At 33.0% G+C, this 25,158-nt stretch overlaps 4 protein-coding genes and 4 non-coding genes across 9 annotated transcripts; 4 read left to right on the forward strand and 4 right to left on the reverse strand.

The window, feature by feature from the left end:
• Positions 1–934: 934 nt before the first annotated feature.
• F19C6.2 (uncharacterized protein) lies at positions 935–5,361 on the forward strand. Its single transcript, NM_077276.5, has 9 exons — positions 935–1,068; positions 1,149–1,369; positions 1,968–2,105; positions 2,517–2,666; positions 2,712–2,786; positions 3,370–3,655; positions 3,714–3,873; positions 4,152–4,242; positions 4,663–5,361. Exons 1-9 carry the CDS (start codon positions 939–941, stop codon positions 4,897–4,899), a joined length of 1,488 nt encoding a protein of 495 aa, NP_509677.1. The 5' UTR covers positions 935–938; the 3' UTR covers positions 4,900–5,361.
• Positions 5,304–8,764, reverse strand: F19C6.3 (VWFC domain-containing protein). Its single transcript, NM_077278.4, has 10 exons — positions 8,543–8,764; positions 7,996–8,192; positions 7,788–7,953; positions 7,445–7,519; positions 7,213–7,283; positions 7,069–7,165; positions 6,892–6,998; positions 6,677–6,848; positions 6,547–6,618; positions 5,304–5,995 (listed from the first exon to the last, which is right to left on the reverse strand). Exons 1-10 carry the CDS (start codon positions 8,753–8,755, stop codon positions 5,876–5,878), a joined length of 1,290 nt encoding a protein of 429 aa, NP_509679.1. The 5' UTR covers positions 8,756–8,764; the 3' UTR covers positions 5,304–5,875.
• Positions 8,765–9,106: 342 nt separating this feature from the next.
• Positions 9,107–9,191, forward strand: F19C6.10. Its single transcript, NR_071912.1, has one exon. It is a non-coding gene; the product is annotated as an Unclassified non-coding RNA F19C6.10 (non-coding RNA).
• Positions 9,192–15,036: 5,845 nt separating this feature from the next.
• Positions 15,037–18,025, reverse strand: F19C6.4. Of its 2 annotated transcripts, none has more exons than NM_077279.6 (9): positions 17,613–18,025; positions 17,416–17,532; positions 17,156–17,371; positions 16,807–17,108; positions 16,200–16,410; positions 16,009–16,155; positions 15,688–15,801; positions 15,275–15,451; positions 15,037–15,233 (listed from the first exon to the last, which is right to left on the reverse strand). In NM_077279.6, exons 1-9 carry the CDS (start codon positions 17,670–17,672, stop codon positions 15,090–15,092), a joined length of 1,488 nt encoding a protein of 495 aa, NP_509680.2. In that variant the 5' UTR covers positions 17,673–18,025; the 3' UTR covers positions 15,037–15,089. The 2 variants fall into 2 exon arrangements, with proteins under 2 accessions (NP_509680.2, NP_001123135.2); NM_001129663.5 differs by having other exon boundaries at positions 15,038–15,229; positions 17,613–17,874.
• 21ur-15536 lies at positions 16,886–16,906 on the forward strand. Its single transcript, NR_071913.1, has one exon.
• A 20-nt stretch (positions 18,026–18,045) lies between the features above and the next one.
• Positions 18,046–21,995, reverse strand: F42G10.1 (Peptidase_M13 domain-containing protein). The gene is made up of 10 exons (NM_077280.6): positions 21,846–21,995; positions 20,838–20,963; positions 20,756–20,793; positions 20,532–20,709; positions 20,180–20,484; positions 19,701–19,914; positions 19,514–19,657; positions 19,124–19,237; positions 18,549–19,072; positions 18,046–18,288 (listed from the first exon to the last, which is right to left on the reverse strand). Exons 1-10 carry the CDS (start codon positions 21,903–21,905, stop codon positions 18,228–18,230), a joined length of 1,764 nt encoding a protein of 587 aa, NP_509681.2. The 5' UTR covers positions 21,906–21,995; the 3' UTR covers positions 18,046–18,227.
• On the forward strand, positions 18,420–18,500 carry F42G10.4. The gene has a single exon (NR_071914.1). It is a non-coding gene; the product is annotated as an Unclassified non-coding RNA F42G10.4 (non-coding RNA).
• Positions 18,425–18,497, reverse strand: F42G10.t1. The gene has a single exon. It is a non-coding gene; the product is annotated as a tRNA-Arg (tRNA).
• Positions 21,996–25,158: the final 3,163 nt, after the last annotated feature.

A 25,158-nucleotide genomic window follows, 5' to 3' on the forward strand; every position in this document is an offset into this window, starting at 1 on the left:
GATACAAGAAAAAGGCGAATGAAGGGTGGGAAAAAGGGGTTCACGACTCCACAATGGCGGAGTGCAAGTGTATATGTGCCCTTCGTTGTCGCGGCACACAATTCGCATTTGTTGCCAAATGTTTAATTTTATATTGCCGTTTCGTCTATATTGGCTGCACATACACATGTTTTTCGAGATGAGCCCATCTCAAACCCTCTCGAACTAATCCATTAGGGCATTATGTCGTAGTGAGAAGGCTTTCGTGTAAATTTGTTATGTTTTGCGTTCAACAAACACCAAGGAGCCCCAAAACACCAATTGTTGTTTGAAATGACCAGTAGTGTTTTAGATTATTCTGTCTGTCCAGTTTTCTTTCAGTTTTTCGTCTTTTTCTGCCGAGTTTGCAGCTAGTAAAACATAACGTGTTTTCCTGGTAAAATCTTGGTTTTACGTTTTCCCAGTTTCATTTTACTATTTTGTTGTTTTGTTTCAAATAACTAGTTGCAAGGTCAAGCAGATGAGAAACATTAGTGCAAGTGTAAAAAGAAACAGAAGTATCGAATGGAGGGTCAAAATTTCAAAAAGAAGAAAACCGATCTTAGTAAAGCAAAACGAAATGACGAGAACAAAAGAGATGTATGAGCGCATACACACAGTTTTGTCAATTCATATTGTTCCTGAAAAATACATTATTGATAGAGAAGAATATTGTGAAAAACCTGATGATTCATGTTTCTCTTTTCAAATTGAAATGCTCAGATCGATCTTGATGGTTTTTGAGTTTTAACGTTTCATGTCAGCAGACACCAATTGACTCAATAATAAAAATACTTTCTTCTCAAATTACTTTCCTTTGCTTTGTTGCACGTGGAGTTCTCTTTCTTTATTTTTCGAAAATAGGTTTTTTTTTAAATAATTTTTATAATCTGTGTAACAAAATCTTACATTTCAGGGTGATGGCTGAAAAAATTCTGTTCTACATATATCGTGATTCCGGAACGTCGTCCGAAAACTTGGTTCGTGCCATTGTAGACGAGTTTAAAAATTTTGTATTTCGTGACCGGGGGATTGCGTTTACTTCAAAAGGTTTGTCACCCACAAGCTCTCCCTTGAGGAATTTTTTTGACGCAAAAATAAAAGAGTTCATACATCTTTGGCATTGTCAGGATACTCGGGAATTCCACTCCTTGGGGAGCTGCCCATTGACTCGCCATTGGACGACATTTGGAAGGTTGTCGCCGTCCTTTTCAAAATCAGTGCCCGGGAGGAGGGACTTATTTTCAAAGTGCATACCACGGACTACGAAAAGAACCCGTTGGTCGCAGAGGCTAAAAAAAGCGACGTCTTGCCAAACTGGGCGCATTCTGTTAAGGACTTCGCAGAAAACGTGAGTTGTTGCTTTGCTTTTAAGATTTATTTGAAATTACTTTTCCAAAATTGTTGATATCAGCCAAAAATAAATTTTATAATTTTCTCGCTAATGTTAACGTTTAAAATCATTCTAGCTTTTAAAAAAATTGTAATTCAATGTTCAAATGTTCCGCTTCGTAATACCACTGTTCTAGATAAATATTATACATAGCTATAGGTTTGTATGAATATTACAGTTGCACTTGAGGAAAACTATAACTCTATCTTCAGAACAATTTTCTTAAGAAAAAATATGAATAACTTCAATGTTAGTTACGATATAAATTATGAGTCACCATGAAACAGTAAAACAAACATTTGACCATTCATGTTCAAATATAGCAGAAACAACAATGTGATTCATTTTCTGTACTGAATTTTGTTTTCTAGCACTCAGTTTTTTTGTGAAATATTTTTTTTAATTTTGAATATGCTGTTTATAAAATCACTTCTGTGAATAATTTGTTATGATATTTAAGTGAAACGTGTTTCGCAAGTTTTATATTTGCAATTTTAAGTTACTCTCAATAAATAGAAAATAGAGAATTTAATTCCTGTACAAATCAATCTTACAGGTATTTGGAATGAACGGAGTAATTCACCTGATTTCTCCAACAGTCAGTGAAAAGTTTCCGAAACGTTCGCAAATTGACATTTTACGTGCAGTGCCAAACGAAACAAGGAACATTCTGGTTACAGAGTCGCTTAGTGAAGTAAGTCGCACTAACGGGATAACCGTTTTTTGTTTCCCCATCTCCTCGAAACGGTAATTATGACCGGTTTTTGTCAGCATGTTCGCAGTATTATGAGCGTTGGTAAAGTTGAGATAGGTGTAACGTTCGCTTCGTACCCAGTCAAATGCATCATTCATGCGTTTATTTCGAGTAGGTTTTCATCCTTTCAAAACATCACTCTAATTCGCTAAATGTTCATTCGTCCAGGCGTTATGCGTTTTCATCACTAAGCTTTTCACCAAGCATTTACTATGCGCAAAATTGCAAAATGGGCGCCAATAAAAAAAACAAAAGCTTTCTGTCTTTCGTAGTAAAAAACCAAATCTCTCAGTGTATATATACATACATACGTCTTCAACAATCCTTCTCACACGAGTGTCTCGTTTTCAGAAGCTGCACTCATCCGAATCGCGCAACTTTGGTATGCATAACACTAGCGTAAATGTGCCTGTTTCGATGGCATATGTTGCACGTGAGCGACCAGATATTTTGAGTCTGGCTATCAGAGAGTTTGTGAAAACCGACGAAAGAAAAATCAAGGTACAATAAAAACTATTAAAAACAAATCAAATTGTATTGTTACAGGAGCTTGAGAAACGGCTTGCGAATGAACATGATCGAGTGATGATTCATACGATTATCAATGATACCGATTGGAAGGTGAGTTTTATCGGCAAAAATATATGATTCATAAACATGAAATCTAACACAACTTGGAAAAGTTGAGTCAGATAGTTCAGCGAATAAAACATTTTAGAGAGGAACCGAATAAGTTTGAAACAAACATTTCGGGGTGAATGTTGAACCAAAGTTTGTTAATCTTAATTTAGTTACCAACACGTGACTAAAAATTTTGAAACTTTTTCTAAAGTTGAAAAAGGTAATAGGGAAATTTAAAACCAAACAACTTTAATCGTGACTAAATATCATTGTAAACGTAGTACCTGAAACAATAATATGAAGTAATACATTTATGTATAAAACTTGTTATTTGAGGAAAATCTTACATCTAAAAAATTTGACTTAACAGGTTTTTTTTAATAATGTTAAAAGTTTTATATCATTGTTGGTTAAAAAAACACAAAATTTAACTGATTCCGCTAATCAACGCGTATTGTTAGATCTACGTGATTTTTGCATCAAAAAAGTTATTAGGAAATATGATTGAAAGTGTAAATGGAGTTTGATTGAAATCAACGAAAAACTTATGACCTCAAGTTAGTACTTAAAATAACAATTTAAGGAAGTAACTGCTGTTGCGGACATTGAATCACCTACGGACATTGTTTCCCATCGTGTATCTCTTGCTCTTCTAGCTTTTGACGAAAAGCACTCATCAATTCCAAACGGAGTGGATGTACCTGTCAGTGGGCTTTTCCAAAAAGTTGGAGATCGTTTTGAAAGAGAACACTTGGAAGCTCTTCGCGCCAAGCTTTTTGGATCTCCACAGTCTGCAACTCACCTTTATCAGTGTGCAAAATCGTTGGTTACTGGTAACCATGTTCAGGAATGTCGCAAGATTTTTGTTGGTAAGTTGTGGTTCAAAACTATTATGAGGAGTCAAACATCATGAAATAAAAACTTCAGACGAGGGGTCAACAAGCAACCGAGAATCGGACTGCTCAGGCAATGAGGATGATAGCAGCAACGCGAAATATGCGAAGAAACAGGTGTTCAAGAAAAAGAAGAGAAACGCATTTGGAAAAAAACGTGAACTCGCTGCGATTCTCGACCACACAAAGCCATCGTAAGTTAAAAATGGAGTTAGTATTTTAATTTTGAAATACGGCATCAGTGGAAAAGTCCAGATTTGACTTGACGTAAAAACGTAACATGTTCGAACACTTTTGACAAACTGTCTAAGGAACAGACACAATTTCTAATTGACTAGAATACCCTTGAAACTTTTTCTTCTTCTGTCGTGAAAGGGAAAATGCTGGAAATAGTGTTGAAATAACCAAACATCTTGTGGCCTCTGTTGAACACGACCTTCTTTTAGTTAATATATAAATTAACATGATTCAGAGAACACTCGGAACCAGATTACGTGGCCCCGGATAACTCAGCGGCTCTGAAGAAGTTCGAACGAGCTGTCAATGGAGATGATTATTACAAGGTATGATAATCATTTAGATTGTGCAGAGTGGAAAATGCTGCTGAGTATATAGTTTGTCGGAATTGTCTGTTTTATGTGTATTTGTATGAGACTAATTAAAAAAAACCCCCAAGAAAATGTTTGGAAAACTTATTAAGCAAATTTTTCCAAGTTGAATAAAAAGTAAAACTTAGAAATCAATCTTTGAGGACGCAGAACTAAGAAACTATCTCAATGCTTTTAAGTAAAAATTAAGTAAAAAATTTTAAGTAAAAAGAATCTAAAATTGAATCCTGTTTCACCCCGTAACCTCAAAAATGACGCGATCTCAAAAAAGATATTTGGACTTTTCTGATCTCATATCCCACATCAGCATCAAACCTAAAATCGGCTATAATCAAATTCACTTTACAATTTAACATCATTTTCTGTTGATTGCAGGCATCTTCGGATGAATACTCTCTTGGAGAAGAAGAAGATTTGGAACTGTTCATGGCAAAACCACGCAAGAAGATCCTTGAAGAAATGAAAAATAAGAACAAGGCGAGATTAGGAATCAAAGTGACGGAGAGGTTGCCAACTGTTTCAGATGATGAAGAAATTGACGTTGCGGATATGCTCCGTGCAGCTCCACCAATTGCCAACGCCGAAGATATTGAAGATTTTGATGATATCTAATTTCAAACTTTTATTAATAGGACCAAAATCCTAAACTTTTTGAAAATTCGATTCAATCATATTTTAGTGCTTTATGTCATTTTTAAATCATTCACAAGAATTTATTTAATTCATTATATCAAAACATGTACAATATTTGCCTTTTATACTGATATTTAAAGACTATGCAATTTCAAATTTCAAGATACCTCTTGATGCCTTAATTTCTTTCAAAAATTACTACTTCTTTCACAATGTGTCTTCCAAATATGAAAAACTTTCCGATGTCAACTTTTGCTTTCATTTTACTAATTCAATCAAGCTCACTCTACTCATTTTATGTTTTCTTTTCCTGTCTGCACTTTCATCCGTCACCCAGTTGTATTTTAGATGCGTGGTAGTTTTTGGTATTGTCATTTTAATGCTTTTTTAAAAATCTTCAATCTTTATTTTTACATTGTATTCAAAGATAAATTTAATTTTCTTGACAATGTCACGTTTATTAGTGAATTAAAAATGTTTCCCCGAGATTTGGTAAGTGTTTTGGCACTCTACATGCTACACATGAAATGAAAAAAGTTTGCAATTAAATTAAGAGCGAAATTGGATTATTGAAGTTGAAGTCACGGAAAAAGTATGGCTACATTTATCTAAATCAAGATTGAGAGAACAAACGATCAGAAACTTTAAGTTTCAAATTTCTGGCTTGGATTAATTTATCCTTATCAAAATGTGCCCAAAACGAAGTGATCTACAATTAAAAACAACAATGAAGTGACAAAAAACAATGCAAACCAAACGGAAAACCAGGAACTCCAATATTCTCTCATAATGTAATTACATTATAATGAAGAAAAAACATAACAAATTTGAAAAAAGGCAGATTTTTTCTACAGATAAGTTACACGTATTTGGCGCCACTATCAGAGGATAGGGTGATATTCGAACAAGATACACTACACGGGCAATCTTCTCAGCCGATGAATGAAAAGATTAACTACACACGGATTAATAGGAGACATGTATTTTCTCCGATCATTTGATAACCAGGCAGACAGTCGCATTTGTAACTTCCTGGTACGTTTCGACAGGTTGAACCTGAGAGACAGCCGCCAAGCTGTAAAAATTTACTTCATTATTTCATCAAAATTAGTGAGTGTTCTAGCAATTTATTTCCACACTTGCTTTTTCCAAGACAAAACACTGAAATAGGGCCACTACTTTGTTTATATTTTTCAATTGATTTCAGTCAAAACAAAAGCACGATGGTTAAAAACATATATAACATTGATGTATTTGGCTTTTTCACTTTTTGAATTTGATGATAACATAAACGCAATAGCAATGATTGGAAAAGTGCGTCTAAAATTATATCAGATTGATACCAAACATTCAATTTTATGATAATTCGTATATACATATAACAATTCTCACTCCCCAAAAATTTAAAATATTAACAATAAGGATTACGAAATTTGAGCTATTTCTCCAAGGGCTCGTTATTCATTGTTATCCTTTTTTGTTTTGGGAGTTGTTTGTTCTTTTTTTCTTATTTTTTTTTTCGTCTTTCACCTTCTACACAAAACGAATAGACAAAAAGAAAAAATCTATTTAGCCTCGAGGGACCACTGGCTATCGGATAAAATAGTCAGAGGAATAACGACAAACCTGTTCCTTGGCGTCTTGCGAGAAGGAGCACTCGTCAATGTCTTCGCAATACGTGCCATTTCCTTGGAAGCCCTGAAATGATGATCACATCGAGAGATGTCCTCTGGGAAAATATTTGGAAGCAGCTTACCGTGTCGCATGAGCATTTTGGCCCACGTTTTGAATCTGTGCATGTAGCGTATTTGTGACACGGTTTCACTGCACAGAAACGTGCAAAATCGCGACATTTTGGGCAGCAATTGAATTTTTCATTGTAAACCCAATCTTCTTCCGGACAACTCGGAGGCTCACATGTTGCATATCTAAATTTGAAATTGATGTCGTCACAACAAAACGTTTTCTTACTCGGATGAACAGTGAACTTTTTTATCCCAACATTGACACCTGTAGCAGTCTCCTGGCCAGAAAACTTCTCCATGAGGGTTTGCAATTTTGTGACTTTCGTAAAAACACTGAAAAATTTTAAAAGATCTTCTTTCGTATCACTGAAGTGCTCTTTGGTTTCGGTTTGTGCCTTCTCACCTGTTCACCACAACTCGGGCAACAATCATCTTTTCGTATCATCGGATGGGTGCAGGTGACAGCTGGACAATCCACTGCTTGACAAACTACATTATCCCTGAAAAATCAATTTTGGGGAAGTTGGGATTATGAATAATGAAATACCTATCTACACAAGTACACGTATTGCAATTGACAGTTTTTGTTTCATTGATGTTGAGAAGAGCATTATTGATCTGAATCAAAGTTAATCGATTTAGACGTATTATGCTTTAGTTTTAATTTAATTGCAAATTAAAAAACAGTTTATCACAAATTAAAACTGTTTATGTGTGCTCCGATCAAATATCTGAACTGTAACTCTTGTACACTACAAAAAAAACAATTATAGGCTTACCTTACAACCATCGAATCCTGGTGGGACTTGAACAACTGTTTCAAAAAATATCTCATTGATAGCGTCGATTGCACTCTGAAAACAAATATTATCACGAAAACTAGTTTCGTCCACGTGTCCATCTCAGTTCAATGCTGGTTTTTAATCAATTAAAACCTACTACTTTCCGTCATTTGCCACTCTAAACGTTGAATGTGACGAAATAGTAGAATAAATTAGCATTTGATTGAAATTAAAAGAAACGTATTTAAAAAGAGAGAGATGCAGAAAATTAAATATATGAAATGCAGCGATCGTGGGAAAGTGATGACCAAGAACCATTAACTTTGAATGTTTCTCTCACCGGTTCGTAATTTCTTTCTATTTTCTCGGTGTATGCATCCGCGTATTTCTTTTTGACACCGTCATGTTTACACTTCTGACCTATAGGCCAACCAGATCCTATTAAAAACTGTGTCGGTTCTGGACCTTTCCAGTTATCGACAATATGAAGCGATGGATGGTTCAATCTGAATGCAAAAATTAAAACTATTGTGAAAAGTTGAACTTACGTTAGCTGCAAATGCGGCTCAAAATCAGAATAAACTTCATCACAACCATTGTAAACATGAATGTGATTATTTTGAAAAGTTATGATCAATTCTAGATTTCGTCCAATTTTTCCAATACTATCAAAGTCGATTACATATCGCTTTTCCCAGTTGTTAGACTGTATTCGGCTTTTGCTTATTGGAAGCACCATGTAAAGCTGTAAAAACTAATAATTTCTGAATGGGAGAAGATTCTCTAAATTCCAATCTTTAAGATTTTTATCTAACTAGAAAATGAGTAAGAACACAAATTAACTATTATTCATTGAAGGTAGTCAAAAAAGATGTTGCAAACATATTTTGAAGGTTTTATTATTATTTTTGGTCATTTTGGCACTGTTGAAATGATTTTTAACAATATCCCAACTGAAGCTACACCAGTCTTAAGATCAAATGGTTAGTTGGCACTATAATAATTGGAAGGCAGAGTTAACATCAAAACTTGGTTTTTTTTTCAACTTTTGCTCAAGGAAAAACGTTACAAAATAACAAAACACAAAAAACTCACCGTCTTATTCTTGAACCCAAATTCTATTCGTCTTTCGGAGTTTTGTGCCAGGAAAAACGTTCCATTCGAATCGAGATCAAAATTAGTGAGAATCCAAGATTCTCCAATTGACAGAAGGTTCATATAATGAGCAAGTATATAAGAACTTCGATCAATATGACCGTGACTAACGGAAATTAATACCAGTGGAATTATTAAGTGATGAGCCCACATTTTAAACCTGAAAATAAGAAATTCTATCAGTTATGAAAATAATAACGAAACGAGATCAGGATGATAGTAAAAATAAATAACAAGGTAGCTCAGCATATAATTAAATATTTCGTGAGAAAAAAAACAAACCAATATGTGAATAGTAAGCCGGAAAAATTTAGAACGTTTGAAACTGAAATAGAAGTAAATACCACAAATAAATATCTTAATGGGAATGAGTAAAGAACAATGTTACTCCTAGCCCCCGCCCACTCCCTGTCCAAAAAAAGAAAAGTTGCGAAAAAAGATAGAAAAAGATGTATAGCAGAGTTCGGGAGGGGGGGGGGGGGGGGGGTCCGAGAAGTTTTTCATGGTGCTCCCCAGATGTCTGCGGATGTTGTATCACATGGGGCGGCGATGTCTGAGTGAAGGCGTGAAATCAAATCTTGGGGCATTGAAAAATAGTGAATTGTTGGGAACAACAGAGGAAATGGCGAGTAGTTGGAACAGTAGTTGACTAATTGATACAACTTGATTTCACTAAAGTTTTAGCGGATAACTGGAAAATAGGTGGGCTGGCTGTTGTTAGGCGTTTCTACAAGAATGCTTTCTGTTTGGTCGAACTTTAAAACAAAATTTTTAAAGCTCTGTGAAAAAACAATTTCTACTTTGAGGCATCGGTACAGGAAAAATCATTCGATAATGGAAGTAACATTGTAACACTAATTTTACTTCAGTTTAAAACTTTCAGCAAAGTTTCTCAGAGATTTTAAAGGCGAAGTACCGAAATCTGATACGTTGTTTTTAGACCCAAAATAGCCGAATACTTCAGAATATTGTAATGAGACGTTCTAAAAATATATCAAAAAAGTTATGACGGTTCAAGACTTAAAAAAAAGATATTTCCGAAGATTTCAGAAAAAAAAAGTCTTAAGTTCTGTAAGCTTGACAAAGTCACCACTTGCGGAAGTAAGTTGCTTTTATTTATTTTAAATGTCTTCAACCCGCTACAACCGCAAACAACAAAAGTAACATCGAAAACGTATTTGATATGATTATGATCATTAATTTAAACTAAATATGTACAGTTTTTTCTCAATTTATTTCGAAAAAGTTTACTGAAAGCGAGGTATTTTGAAGTAATGTTTATAAATTAATTTTATTTTGTTTTACATCACATTGTTTTATTTTAAAAATTCCAAAAAAAAAAAAGATTCAACAACAATTTAAAAACAGAAATGGCAACACAAAGTTGAAGCAAACGAAAACTCAGAAAATCATTTGAACAAAATGGAATCAATTTTTCGTTGATACATAGAACAGACTCCTTCTTAAACTCGCGAAAATTAAATTTGTGAACGAACCCTCTCAAGCTTTTATATGCTCGAACAACTCCTTGACACTCGAATTTTTTTTCTAGTAGCCTGTCTCGATACTTCAGTGCTAAATGGATTTGTCAAAGATTCCTTTCATAAAAACAGAATAAATGAAAAACCAAAAAACCGAAAAAAGAAGCAACTCTGAATATGAATGAGCCACTGCGAAAATATTTATATATGAACAAAATAGAACTAAGAACAAAAATCTTGAACAAAACTTGTGGAAACTTTTGCGTGCTAGAATAAATGAGATTTTTGAAAGCTGTATTGAATAGAGAAGAAGGGTTTACTTACTACTCATTGAATACTAATGAAATCTTTTGGGAGTGGGTTTATTTTTGGGTTGTCAGCTTCTGAAACAAATTATTCTTTGCGTCAAAATTTTTGAAATGGAATGATATATCGAAATAGCTTTGAAAACATTAAGGTTCTGACCAAAAATAAATGAAGTGAAGCAAAAAATTTAAATAATATTGCATCTTATACCAATTATTTAAACTCAATACGGAAGAGGGTTGAAACCGGAACTTTAAAAATATTCATCGGAAATATTACAACAAGCTTTCAAAACTGCACGCAATGTTTTATCAAACCTTTCCAGAGTCCACCGATTTCATCTTTCCTGTGGATAATTCATATGAATCTTCATTTAAAATTATACGATGAGATGATGAATAAAAACGTATGTGTATGCATGTGGGTGACTAGCAAAATTAGACTAAAGAGCAATTTTTCTAAAGGAAAATTGAGTGGGTGTCGAAGAGGTAACAGCCCAGAAAGTAAGAATAATAGGTTGTATTTATAAAAAAATTCTGGTATGTTTCTAAATGAAGAAAAAATTTAAAATATTTCCAGTTTACATATAGAAATTATTAATGCGTGAACTGAATGGTTTCTTCATGCTTCTAATCACAAAAAAACGCTCATTTTGAAAAAAATGTTCAGCTTATTGCCATAGAAAGAGATTTATTATAGGGAATTTATTTTTTTTGGTAGAATAATAGAATATTCTCCTTTAAGCTTAATCCTCTAAATTTAATAGTTTTAATTATATTGATAGAGTTGAAAATAAATCTTGCAAACCAGGGTTACAAAAAAATTTTACAGCATGGCAATAAAACGGTCACAAACGAACGTTATTGCATATCCCAAATTCCAAAATTTGAGCAACATATATTTATTGATATACATATTTTAATCAAAAAGAACCCATTCGACTTTTTGATTCGGAATAGTTTGCAGTAACCAGCATCAGTGCTAAAAGATATGAAAGAAGTGGGATAAAATATGAAACACTGAAAACAAATCCATATCTTTGAAAAGTAAAACTTGTTTTATATATTTCATCTCAATGTAAACTGACTTACAAGTCCCACAACAAATAAGCTACTCTGCCTACTTTGAATGTTTCAATAAAAAATAAATTGGACAAAACTTTTCTAAAAAAATAAACATATTGATTGATAGCAATTGAAAAATGTGCCCAGTGCTGATGTGAATTTTGATTGAAATTTATAAGATGAAATTTTTAAAACATATGAATGTTAGGTAAATGAAAAAAAAATTTAATGAAATTCGAATAAAAATAAATGTGCATTTTCAATCCAATTTTTGGCTATTTACCGAATTGATATAACACACATTTTAGCAGTGACATGTTACAAAAATCTTTTAAATTTCTAGGGATTTTAGAATTGAGTCATGTGAAAATATGAGATAAATAAAAGAAAAGAAGGTTTTGTGCATCTAAATTGACATTGAGAGTAATCGAATATAAAATTAGTTATGTGACCAGTATGTCTTTCTCCTTCTCATTTTTCGTTTCCATCGCCTTGAAATAAGATAAACAGGGAAAAGAAGCTCCCGCTGTCAGAACCAGCCGTATCCCACCTAATGTAATGTTGATAGGTTATGTTTAGTCAAAACCACAAAATTTGACGTCAACGTGTATGTGTAAAAGTTTTATTTCGACTAATTGCAATATTAGTAAGGAATTTTTTATAATAATGTGTAATCGTAAGACTTCGCGGAATGCTATAATCAAGATCAAAACAAAGATTATGCTCGCAAATTGTAGTAAAAAATCCATAATCAAAACATCTAAAAGTTGTCTCTGTGTCATGATTTTAAAACGAACACAAAGTAGAACATTTTCAAATACTTTAAATAGTTTCACAGTTCTTATTGGTCGTGCCCATAATAGTGATGTCGTTCTTTTATATTATCTTAAAATGCTATTTTGCACGTGAACATAACATTCACGTTTTGGCATTCGAAAAAACATTTTTTGGCTAATTTTTTTATTTTTTAATTAATTCGTATTTAAAAAGTTTTAAAATAAACAGTTCCGCGAAGTTTGCAAAATAATATGATTAGAAAATGTTCAACTAAAAACCCTGAGTTAAACCTAAGTAAAGAAAAATGAAGGATTACACGTTTTAAATGTTGTGTGTCCTTACAACCCACCAGCACAGTGAAAAACCAAGCAAGTAACACAATACTCGGGCACGTCCCATTTGTCTTCCAGCTTTTTTGGGCAGTTTATGTGAAAACATTTCCAGAGTCTTTTCTTTTCTGCGTTCTACCAGATGGGGCCATAAATCAGCAAAAACACTTACTATGGCACATTCAAGCGCAAAATTGTCTTCACTTATTTTTAAGTAAGGTTATAATATTAAAGCTTTGATGGTGAGTTATGATTTGTTGAACAACATAACCAAATAACAACTCAGAAAAAAGGAAGAAAATGCTTTTGGTGAAAAATGAAGGCCTCCCCAGAAACTCACTCATCCATGCACACGTTGCTATTCTAATCCGGCCCTGATGTTGAATCACTTATTTTTCGCCTATGAACTCTAACAATGTATGGAGTAAATGGACAACGTTATGGAAACATTTTGAGCAACAGTAATTATCAACATAGAAACAATTCGAAAGTAGCATTAAAATTTATTAAAATATGAAAAACAATACCAAAAGTTCTACTATAATATTCGATCATTTGAGCAAAATATGAGTTGTTTTAAAGAAAACTTCCACTGGCAAAGCTTTATCTTCTATAACAAGTTTGCATCTAAACTTTTTGGAAAATAAATTTTAAATGATTTACCGGTGATAATGAACACGTTATTTTGGGATATTAAAAAAAATACTCGTCTTAATTATGAGATCATGATAATTGAAAATGTATTCAAAAATGTCAAGTTTCCAAGTTTTGCTTCTGCTGCTAAATATGGATGTGCTAATTGCTCTCAAATTACGCGACCACGACTAACGAACCTCACATTTCGAATGTTTCTGTGCCGATCAAACAGAAGAAAAAAAGCAACGAAAATAAGATTTTTAGCGAGAACGCGTTCTTAGAAATTCTTTCCGAAGTTTCACTTATCTGATCGCCAAAAGCACTTGCACCGGGAAGATGTCGTCACATTGAATTCAATTTTTATGTCAGGAAAACTTGCCATTTCGAAACGGAAGCACGCGGTGATATCATTGATAAAAATCCAGAAAAATTTAGATTGGTTTTCTTCCAACAAAAATCTGATGTTTTTACTTTGTGTTTCTATCAAATTCGATTACTCCTACTCGAAGCTTTTACATTAATGAACCAAAATCTTTAGTCTTTTTTTTGTGTAAATGCTACCAGAGTACTAATGAATTGTATTAAATAATTAAACACTAGAATGCTTAGAACAACGACTATTATTATATATAAAAAAGGAAAAGGGAATGTTCTTAAATATAAAGAGATGACTAATGAGTTCATTTGTGCAATTTTCGGTTCTTTTGGGGTGAAAACGAAAAGAAAATGGGAAAAAGGGTTTTGAGGAAAAAAGCAAGATGTCCTTAGAGAAATAGAAATTCGAATCGAATAAGATAGGACACAGAAAAAAACAAAATTGGGGTTTTATTTGATAAAAAACGAGGAAATGCGCCTTCTTGAAACTCGTTTCGCGAAATTGCTCAAGAAACGTACCTCAATTTAGGCTTTTCGTTTTTGTTGAATTGGAGAGTAAATATGTGTTTTTTTTATTTTTGAAGACCTTTTTTAAATAGTAACGGTTGCCAACAAAAAACTTTCTAAAATAGAAAACCTGTTCATTTTTAATAGAAATCGGTTCCTCGAATTTTCATCTGATGGATAGTTAATAGATCAAAAACTGACAGATATTTATTGGACAATCATTGATCATATACTTTTATTGGAATTTTTTGGTGATAAAAACTATATTTTTCCACTACGTTGATTATAAACATTCCTGACAAAAATGTTGCAAGTCAAAAAATTATTTAATCTGAAGAATTTTCAAGTATAACATGATGCTATCATGGCTTCATATTGAGACTGGTTTTCCACTACTCACGTTACTTGCTCCCAAACACTTTGCTTGCAAAAAAACATTGATTTTATTCTGAACTTTTCTAGCATGAATACAAAAACAAAAAGTCCTAAAATAGTTTTTTTTTCAGTTATAAACTTAAAGTTAAGTTGGGTAATATTTTATTTGTGGTTCTATCGAATAACAAGAACATTTAAGTTAACATTTGAGTAGAAGAGGATTTATATTTTATTTAAAAAATCTAACCATAAATTTTTGCAGTTGAAAAATTGATAAACTCATCACGACATCTTTGCTTAACATTCAGTGCAATTATGACAATTTTCAGGTATTGTTTGGAGAAAATAATTTCCAGCAGGGAAATATATAAAGACTTCATTGAATACACAAGACATTTCTTTTTTGCATAATCCAGAGCACGGGAGGTTTTTGTTCATTTTGACCAGAAATGTGATGAGACTTAAATGGTGGCTTCGGCAGACTGCTTATAGATTTATTTACATTCCCTAATAGTAAGCAGCTCAACACGGTGACTAGATTTAGATTAAACTTTCGAATGTGATACTTGATGGAAACAGTGATATGAATATTATTTAAAACGTTTTATTAAAGAAATTTGTATAATAATTATTGAACTCAGATTCCATAAGTGAAATTGAAACTTTTCGATGTTTTCAAAAGATCTTTAAAGAAACCGCCTACATCCTTGTTTGCAGAACTACTTTTTACTGCATAATCTTCAACTTTAACATCATCTCCAAACGGCTTGCAAAATTCTTCCTAGATAATAATTTTTCTGGAATAGCTAAAAACGAACTTACATGTTTTGCAAACATTCTGTCCCCTATGCGACAGCCATACAGCGTTTTGAAAAGAGGATATTGTCGAACAGCACAATTGAGGGATGTTTCCAATGGATTATGATGAGGAATAAGTTCGTTTTTCCTTTCTGATTGTTTACAAAGTCCCCCCACAATTGTTTCGAGTGCTTCTTTTAGCTGAAAACTTGTTTAAGATAAACATGGCTCGGCTCAGTTATGCTTTTTATTTTTGCATGTATGATCATTTTGCAAATTCAAATGAAACTGAGCCAATGGAATTTTTGAACGCTCTTGCCGAATTCTGGTTTTGCTTTCCAAATTTTTTTCTCTGTTTGTCACACTTAATTTTTGTATGTTTTACATTAAAGCAAATTTGCATGTTTTTTTTCAGTTTTTCATCTCCAAAAAACTACCTGTTTTTCATTTGTAGACTTGATTGTCGCCATTTTCATAATCATCCTCATCGCCATTATGTTCACGACATCTTCATGGGCAACATCTTTGTTGAACCATCCACTTATCGGTTTCTGGAAATTAAAAGTTGTTGTTGAACAGAGTGTTAAGCAAGCAGTGCGTGTGAGTCTTCAATATTCCATCAGTATTAGATCGAGGGGATCTTCTATGAATATCAGGAGCTAAGAAACCTTCTCCGAAAATTCGGATCCCTTTTCTAAACTATCATCTGATTTTTTTTCATGATAAAAATTGCCAAGTATTTTTATGTTCCATCATACCACTGCATCGGTGTCTCCCAACATCTGCACCTCTCGTCGTGCACATTGCAGTGCAGCTGTTGTCACATTTGAGTTCATCAAAAAGTTTCCGTAGGGATACACCCTATGCATGATTTCATGTGTTGTGACAAATATTGTGTCAGCGATCTGCAACATAATCAGAAGTATGTTGAAAAAAAGCGAACACTCACTGCTTTTTCTGGCTGGTTGAGATCATTTCTGGTTATCACAGTGATATGATTGTTATTCAAATATTGAAAACCATCATTTGCTGGATTGGCGACTATTGCTTGGAATAAAAAACGAATGTCATACTCTGAAATAGTTTTCGCAAAAAGAGTCATGGAAGCATCTATTGCACCAAGTCGTAGTATTTTCTCAGCAATTGGATTTGTGAGATCTCTGAAATAAAATATTGGTAAATCAGAATAGTATAGTATTTCGTAGAATAAAATATCTTCTTTGTCTTTCCACCGAATCAACTAATTTAGTTTGAAAATTGCGTTGCATTTTATAAAAATTTGGGGCTTATAAATGATGGGTTTTTAACCCAGAAAATCCAACCTAACCCGCATTAAATTTCCATTTTGAATGAAAATATGTAGGAAATTGTTTTTTGGCGGTCTGAAAATGCCTAACAAGTAGCAAAGTTCTAGGAATACAATAAGAAAATAGTTTTCCAGTAGTCAAATTGTTGAAAAAGTTGAGTCATTTTAACTATAACCTTTAAATTCACGTATAAAACATTGAGATAAGCACACACAACACTAAAAAACTAATTTTAAAATGAGAACTTACTTTGGAGACAACCATTTTTTCAAGCGATAATACTCCGTTTCATATACCAGTTTAGCTTCTTTATATACTGTTATGTTATTAAAATCGTAGAATGCAAAGTAAACTTTTGACATTTCAATGCCTTTCTTCATTGATTTTTTCGCTGCTTCTGATATTGTTGTTGTTTCTAATTCATTTATTGCATTTGTTTTCAGTGTATTGAACAAATGGTGCAGGAATTTGTTTTTACTGGAAATAGGTATTTCCATTTGTTGCAAAATCTCTGTATTTGCATGAAGGGCGTTGTAGAAAATGTTCGCCATCTGAAAATATTATTTCGTTCTAGAATACACGGACTTCTTCGGATTACCGTCGTATTTATTTCTTTTAATCTGCTAACAACTGCTGTGTACCTTTCCGAATGAATCATTTTGTTTTCAGAATGCAAATCTCCAAAGTAATCTACCGTAAAAACTCCAGTAAACAAAACTTCAATTTCCGTACACCATTTCATTACACGAGTCAGCTTGACAATTTTGTCCAATGCTATGAACGTTCCATTATTTTCTATTGTGACATTTGGTTTCTGAAAATAAAACAAAAGATCAATTGATATCATTTAAGTATTACCAAAATTTCTAGTTCCTGGTTCATTTTGGTAAAGGTGAGATTGCTAATTGATCGAGTGTCCTTTGCGCAAACATAGTCGTAGAAATCATTACATGGACTTTTAGATATGTCGATTGACTGCAACTGTCTTTTAATAAATGCAGTCAGATAACGAAAATTGTTACATCTTCCACTTTCCTTAAATACATTAAACAAACCTTATGAAAACTTTGTGATACTGTCGTTAAAACAATAATAAAAATGAATCCGAACTTCATGTTTCATAAAATATCAGCTCACAGTTTGTATCCCAGTCACGAATCAGTAGAGAGCACCGAGTATGTTCTTGATATGATGAACGTGAAAGACACCTGCTTGATTTTTGCGGCACGTCTCACCTGTCGGATCAAATTTCATTCGACAGACTCATGACTGCGGCTAGTATTTCAAGCTGACGTCGTCGATTTCAAATTTGTCCTTAGACAAGATAGTAATATTAGAGGAGTTTTTTGGGTTGAAAGAAACAAGTCAAGTTGATTCGGACAATTTCGCTACAGTTTATATATGATTTGGTTTTGGAACAAGTCAATCGGCGCTAGGCCAACAACTGCCATTCTTTTGGTCAAACGTCAAAAATCGAGAGAAAAGAGAAACAATTTGGGTGTGTTTATTTTCAAACTCAATTTGATTGAAAAAAATATATTTAGAGGGGGATTCGAACACCAAATGAATCACATTTTAGTTTAAATTGATAAGAATATTTATATGAAAAAAACAGATGATATTGGTGAATATGAAAGTGTCATGGTAGTTTGTAAAAAACATCAGTAGTGTCAAAATTTAATATATTTTATAAGTAGCGTGAAAACTGTTGCAGGCCAAATGAATGAAGATCTGAAATTTAAAAAAACTACATACATCTTTGCAGTGAAATAATGAATCACTAGTTTTGATTTATTACTAGAAAGTTATTAAGTATTTCTGAAGTATGATCTAGAAAATGTCAGAAATACAACTATATGCAAAATTTCGACCACGGTAGGATTCGAACCTACAATCTTCTGCTCCGTAGGCAGACGCGTTATCCATTGCGCCACGCGGCCATGCTTTTTGTACGGTTTCTTTGGATTCAATAATGTGGTTAGAGCGCGTACCTGCTAGTAGATGCAATCTCTGACTTTCGCAGTTCAGTTTCATTTTCTGAATCATCAAGTCCATCAGAAACCTCATCCAATTCTCTTTCAACACTTGATTCTTCATCACTCTCCGACGATGATGATGATGAACTCTCTGCACTACCTTCTTTAGATTCTTCTTGTTCTTCGACTTCTTCCACAGTGATATCAAAAAGTTTTCCCTCAAATGTTGTAATGTTTGCAGCATCTAATTCGACGGCGGTATCTTCGAGAACATCCATAAAATGAGTCAGTACAAACAGGTCGTCGTTTTCAATTTTTTGTGACTTGTACTCCTCAACGTCAATGTCCATATTCAAAGTTTTGCAATAATTTTCTGGTGCAACATACATCCGATCCCCAGGTTTACAGTTGTATAAAGAATTGAATGTTGGCATTTCAGAAGCGGCTACATTTATCGAAACATCAAGTGGATTGTGATGAAGATTCTCTCTGTTCTTTGTACAAAACCGTGCCACTGACCGTTCCACAGTATCACGAATCTTCAATACATTACGTTATATTTATCACAAAAAACAGTGTTCAGGACTTACTTCTTGGCTGTCGGATGTTTTTTGAGCAACATATAAAAGCATAAGACGCAGTCCAGCTACGTTCGCACTGTCTTCGTAGGAAAATGGAGCGCCAGTCCAATTTGCACGGTTTGTCTGAAAATTTCTCAATTATTTGTTTGTCCCAATTGTCCTGCTAATTGGGCCAATCGTGGAAAATGATGTTTTGTAAATGGTTCCTTCCAAAATATGTTGGCAGTTTCATTATTTGAATATAACTAGCCCGTGTGGATGTTTTTTTCAACTATTTTGAAAGAGTTCTTAAATTTGTTAAGATTTTTGTTTGTGTTAAGATTGTTAAGAATTTATTAAAACTCTTCAGATTTTATTAAACCAACCAAATTGCACATGATTCTGCAATTTTAATCAAACCTTATAAGCAGCAGCAAAGTGATCAATTCGATCAACAACACACTGCTTTTCAGATGCCCAAGTGGCTTCATCAAATACTGGAGGATCCACGTTATAGTGAACATGTTGAAGTTCGTGACATAAAACATACAAAAATTGATCGTACTAAAAAATAAATTTGGAAAAGAAAAGATCGGTGAGTACCAACCACGGATTTTGGATCAGCAATTGGGTTAAACATTGTAAACACTGAAATGTGAATCTCATTTTGATAATTGAACGAAAGTCCGGAAGCTGCTGCAGTGATATGTTGGAATACAAATCTTGATGTAAAACTAGTGATATATTTTTCGAAAATTTCCATAGCTGGGTTTACTGCAGCAACGCGTATGATTTTATCGACAATAATTGGAGAAAGATTTCTGAAAAAATATTCTTCAGTTCTATTAATTCCAGATCTTTTATGTGTTGCAACATGCTTTTTTGAAATATAACATTTGTAGAGTATTTTTTGAAATAATTGTTTTTTGAACGTTGTGACTTTGGAAACGATTAACTTTGTACATTTTCAAAATGTATGAACACTGTGCACAAAACAATTGCTCAGATGCCGGTAAATAGGTAAATATTAACTATTTTCATCATTGTCTTCTTATAGAACACCATTTTTTTCAATTCTAAACTCACGGCTCATAAATCATTATTTTTAGTCTGTAGTATTCCTTCTCGTACGCCGTTTTTGCATCCCTCCAAACTTTAACATCATTGTACTCCAAGTACGGAAATATTATCTTCAAATTTCGCACATTTTCAATCAGTTCATTTTTACGATCTTCGCTGAACTTAGACATGGTTCTAATGTTCAATATGTGGATGTCCCGAATTTCATCAAAAAGACCATGATAGAAATGATTTCGGGTCGAAATCGGGATCTTGAGTTCCGTAAGATATTCAACAGATAGCTTCAAGCTTTTGTAAAATTTTGTGAGAATCTGAAATAAAAAATTTGAATCAAAGATTTTTAAAACCATGTTCGTACTTGGAAATCGTATCCTTCAAAGCTATTCTCAAGGTTTTTATATTTTTCATGTGCGTCTAAGTTCAAAAAGCTCTCGTGCTTCTTTTGGTGTTCATTCCAGTTTACTCCTTTCCAATAAGTGTTGAATTGTACCAACCATTTTGAAACAATATCTGGATTTACAGATTGCCAAAGACGTCTGAAATTTGTTTTTTGTAGGTGCAAGGGAAAATGTATGTACTCACTGCTTGTTTGAGGCATGAAAAACATATTCTTGATATTGCTGAAAAGTAATTAATTTCTAAAAAAATGATCATGGCTACTTACATCGATATCATCGGATACCTCCATTGCTCTAACATCTCGAAGTCGGGAAGGAACACGTGTGATATTCTTATGGCAAATATACTCGTAGAAATTGTTACACGGAATAGGATGCTCGGAGCTCAAGTCCTTCAAAAAAAGTTGTATTTCTAACTTGGCTGTCGATATGCAACAGAAGCGAATAATTCTTCAACTGAGAAACGTTTTGTCAAAAAAAAAACATTCGATTTGATTTATCTATTTTCTCAAATCATTAATCTATTTTTTTCCGTTTCATCAAAGTACAGCAAATATCCGATACATCAGGTGTTGGCACTTCATCAAAATAATTGAGGAAATGCCGCCAATTGTATGATTTTTGATTTTGTGATGATACTTTTGAAAACTTTATTTGAAATGTGATTCTCTGACCATAATGAACATTTTAAAACATTTTTGAAATTTTATATTTCGAGTCAAAAAGTGGTGAAAACTTTACGCTGTTTTTTGGAAAAGTCTAACGCACTTTAGCATGTTGAACCCCTACAGTGTTGAAACATGAGTGTTTTAAGCGTAAAACTGGAAAAAAAAGATTTTTTGATTGCCCACTTCCAAAAAATCTGACGAAAACTGAGTAAAAGATTTAAATAATTCCTCGCTGGCCATACTTCATCTTTAAAGCCTCAATCCTGTACTGGCATGCTACCAGACCAGTCGCATTTTGTGGATAAATAGGTATTTTTTAGAAAAAGTAACTTTGAATGAGCTCAAAGCGGTACTCAGTCAGTGAAAAAGCACTTAATCGATTCACAATTTTATTAATTAATGGTTAACCTTTAATCGGCTTGAAATAAAACTATTGTTATTTGTTGAACAATTTTCTAAAACTTTAAGAACTTCAAAACTCAGTATTCCAGTCATTTATTAGTTTCAAAATCTTAAACAAAACATTAACTTTTTAGCGGATCTGAAGTTTAATATGTAGTAAACAAGAAAAAGGGAACAGACAACATAAATAAAATGCTCACTGACCTGATCGCCATTACCAAAAACAGCCCATAGTGCTATAGAAGGTAGGAAATACAACTTCATGATGATGTTCCAACTCAGAAGTTTCTTCTTTTTATTCTCGTACTGCTCCACGTAGTTAGCAATCTGAATATCATCAACTGTTCTATTTCTTCTTTTCGTTTTTTCTTTACGTTTCAAAACCACGCCCTATTGCCGAACTCTGGTGAAACACTAATAGCTTTTGACGAAACGCAGATGATGATCTGACATAAAACCACACAAAAAACTATGCCGATTCGATTGGGACCAAGAAGATTTGATGAAAAGCACGGGATGAATTGCAACTCTTGTGTAATCAACCATGCTCTGCCAGTGGTTTATCATTTAGTGTCCACTTGTGTTATCTTCTTGCGGATCAATCGAAAAGCAATGAATTGGATAAACAGATTGATGCCAATGAATCAAGAAACTTCGATGATGATGACAGGTTAAATCGTCGTTTTTTTTATTGTCTTCTTGTCTGCCAACGTGTATGTTGTTTTTAGCAATGCAATTGTCTGCTCAAGCTACATTGATACGAAAACTGAGTAACTCGGAAACACTGCTGCTGTTGTGAACAATTGTTCTTGCCAAACACCTAATCGCGGTCCATGAGAAAACGTTAGCAGTTGCTCCTTTTCATAACGTTAAACATACTTGTATATACGAGAAGTCTGTACTTGAGTATGATTTATGAAACTCAAAATAAGAAAGTGAAAGAAATAAAGCTGCCCGGAAAAAATTAAGGAAAATAAAATAAAGACAAAGTATGTATGCAAAACTACAAACAAAATAGCATTAAAATGTACGAAAGTGTTTTGTAAATTTTAGAAAACTTATGAAACCTTTAAAATCTTCTTAATTGAAAAAGGATTTATAAAATATAAAATATTAACAAGTTTCAGAAAAATGATCAATTCGACTGAGACATTTGAGAAAATGTATTCAAACTGTTCTAACTAGAGTATGACAATGGTCCTTTACTTTGAAAAAAGTTTTGCTGGTGACATGACGAATTTCTTAATCTCTGTGGCTACAAATATATGAGAAAAAACAATTGTACTTGTGTACTGGAATTTGTTTAGTGCCCTTCTGAATGTGTGAAACGTTCCTGGTCATTTTTTGAAGATCTGCTCACCAAATTTGGTAGGTAATGTTAGTGCTTCAATATTCTAACTTTTATGTATATCACCCCCACAAGTTCTTGAAGATACAATAACCGAATGTTTTGTGTTTTTTGGCATAAACTTAATGAATGTTTTGAACAAAAAGTATGGACTTTTTTTTCCATTTCTGTGTATTTTTTTTTTGAAGTAACAATGTAATTTTACAAAAATTTTGATAAATGGCTATATTCACAAAAACTTTCAAGTTATCCATCTTGCATACCTATGTATGTACCAGTTCCACACATTTAGCGCCATAACTTTTTTTTGAGAAATTTTCAGAACGTATCATTGCGGAATTTAGTAGTTTTGGACCATTTTAGTTCTATAAAAGCTCAAATTGGTCTCAAATTTCGGTACTCCACCTGCACCACCTGCTTGTGCAGTTTTCCCACACTTTATTGAATCATCGCATTTGGTGATAAAGAGAAAAGTTTGAAACACAGTTGGGGACGATGTTGGGGAGATTATAGTTGGGGAGTTGGGGAGTTGGGGAGATTATAAAAAGCTTAGCTTTTTTTCTTTAAACTTTTGAAACAACATAAACTTTTTTTACAATTTTTTTGGGAAGGCTCCTGATGATATTCGATATTTTGTGGCAATTTTGAGTTTATTAAAATAAAACCGTTTTATCGGTTATTGCTACTTTCCAATTTTATACTTTTCACTTTTCAAAGAAAAAATGTCACTCTTTTGCATTTTTTAAGCATTTAAAATTCTTCACGTTTTGACGTCTGGATATCAAAATTTCATTTTTTTTGTCATCTATTTTCCATGCCGAAAGGTTTAAATTGATAAGAAAAATAAAGAAAACATGTGAACTCACATATCGAAACAAAAATGATTTTATGGCAGAGATATTGTTTTTCTATAAAATTTCAGTTCACTTTTTGTTTCTGCGGAAAAAAAAGTTTCTCATACACATTAATTTTATAACGGTTTGAGTTTTTGTAGTATGTATATAATTTAGTTTTATGTTATCAGAATTTGTTTTTCGTATGTAACCATAGCTACAATCCCTGCTAAATTAATCTATTTAAAAGACGTTATTTCATTTGTTGTCTGTTATTCCGACGTCGCCTTATTTTGATTTTTTTTTTCCATAGATTAACTTTCTTTTCTCATTGTTCTTCTTTACCAAACATTTTCCCCACATCCAATACTCGCTTAGTTGAAGATTCAATGAAAATAATTTTTTGGAGGAAACAGACGCAAAAAAAAAAACGCATTGCATTCCATTTAAGAGTTTTGCTGAGCATGTTAAAATGACGTTATGTATATTTCTTCTTTTTTTGACATTTGCTTTTCTTCATTTGAAAACCAACGAAGTTTATCCTTTACATAAAATTCTGCAAAAAGTTGAAGATAAACCGTTGAATAGGGAACAAAAATGTGTCTTCATCGTTCTTTTTTTCTCGCAGAAGTTTTTTCCTCATATCTTTTTATTTTAGTTTTGCTGCTTCACGAAACAACAACACCTGCTGTTCTTTCTCTTTCCAGGTCATTATTACAATCATTGAAAAATATAACTGGGCCAAGATTTGGGATTTGGGATTAGATTTGGGATGCCATCTTTCATTTCCGGAAAATAGAAAAATGTTGTGTGGAAAAGAATCGAATGAGCTTTTCGTCCTATGATTTAGTGCTGAAGTTGGTAGAAGAATGAATGGGTAAGGCGGAGAAGAAGTAAGGAAAAACGCAAAATCTCAAGGGAAATGACAACAAAATAAAGTAGTAAGGAATGTATGCTTATTCAAAAGTTTGAGACTTAAAGTTGTAAATATTTCCAAAAATTAGTTGCTCGCTTGAAAATACAATAATAATCCACTACATACAAACCACTGTTATATTTGAATTTTTTTTTCATCATTCATCATCTTTTTCATTCTTTTTCCATTTTTTTTCATTCTTGCAAAATCCAAATCACGAGAACAGGCTGAAACACAGGCAGATTACGTCTGAAATGTAATTGACTTTAAGTATATTCATCTTCAAATTTTCAGGTATTTTCATTTGTATTCCAAGATGTATTGATGAACTGAAACGAAACATTGAGTATATTACATATAACGAGCGTTAAATATTTGGATTATTTCCACAAAAACATTGGATAGAATTTATAAAATTTT

Source organism: Caenorhabditis elegans, chromosome X, assembly GCF_000002985.6.
Source record: "Caenorhabditis elegans chromosome X".
NCBI lineage: Eukaryota > Metazoa > Nematoda > Chromadorea > Rhabditida > Rhabditidae > Caenorhabditis > Caenorhabditis elegans.

Bases quoted from the DNA above. Each gene is read 5' to 3' on its own strand.
- F19C6.2 (NM_077276.5), top strand. From the start codon at position 939: ATGGCTGAAAAAATTCTGTTCTACATATATCGTGATTCCGGAACGTCG. The intron at 2,787-3,369 runs GTGAGTTTTATC...TAACAATTTAAG, and splicing joins TCAATGATACCGATTGGAAG to GAAGTAACTGCTGTTGCGGA. The intron at 3,656-3,713 runs GTAAGTTGTGGT...TAAAAACTTCAG, and splicing joins ATGTCGCAAGATTTTTGTTG to ACGAGGGGTCAACAAGCAAC.
- F19C6.3 (NM_077278.4), bottom strand. From the start codon at position 8,755: ATGTGGGCTCATCACTTAATAATTCCACTGGTATTAATTTCCGTTAGT. The intron at 8,193-8,542 runs GTGAGTTTTTTG...TAGTTTTTACAG, and splicing joins TTGGGTTCAAGAATAAGACG to CTTTACATGGTGCTTCCAAT. The intron at 6,999-7,068 runs GTGAGAAGGCAC...AAAATTTTTCAG, and splicing joins GCCCGAGTTGTGGTGAACAG to TGTTTTTACGAAAGTCACAA.
- F19C6.4 (NM_077279.6), bottom strand. From the start codon at position 17,672: ATGAAGTTCGGATTCATTTTTATTATTGTTTTAACGACAGTATCACAA. The intron at 16,411-16,806 runs GTAAGTTCTCAT...ATTTTATTTCAG, and splicing joins AAAAAATGGTTGTCTCCAAA to AGATCTCACAAATCCAATTG. The intron at 16,156-16,199 runs GTGAGTGTTCGC...ATTATGTTGCAG, and splicing joins TCAACCAGCCAGAAAAAGCA to ATCGCTGACACAATATTTGT.
- F42G10.1 (NM_077280.6), bottom strand. From the start codon at position 21,905: ATGAAGTTGTATTTCCTACCTTCTATAGCACTATGGGCTGTTTTTGGT. The intron at 20,710-20,755 runs GTGAGTACATAC...AACAAATTTCAG, and splicing joins TTTCATGCCTCAAACAAGCA to ACGTCTTTGGCAATCTGTAA. The intron at 20,485-20,531 runs GTACGAACATGG...TTTTTATTTCAG, and splicing joins TTGAAGGATACGATTTCCAA to ATTCTCACAAAATTTTACAA.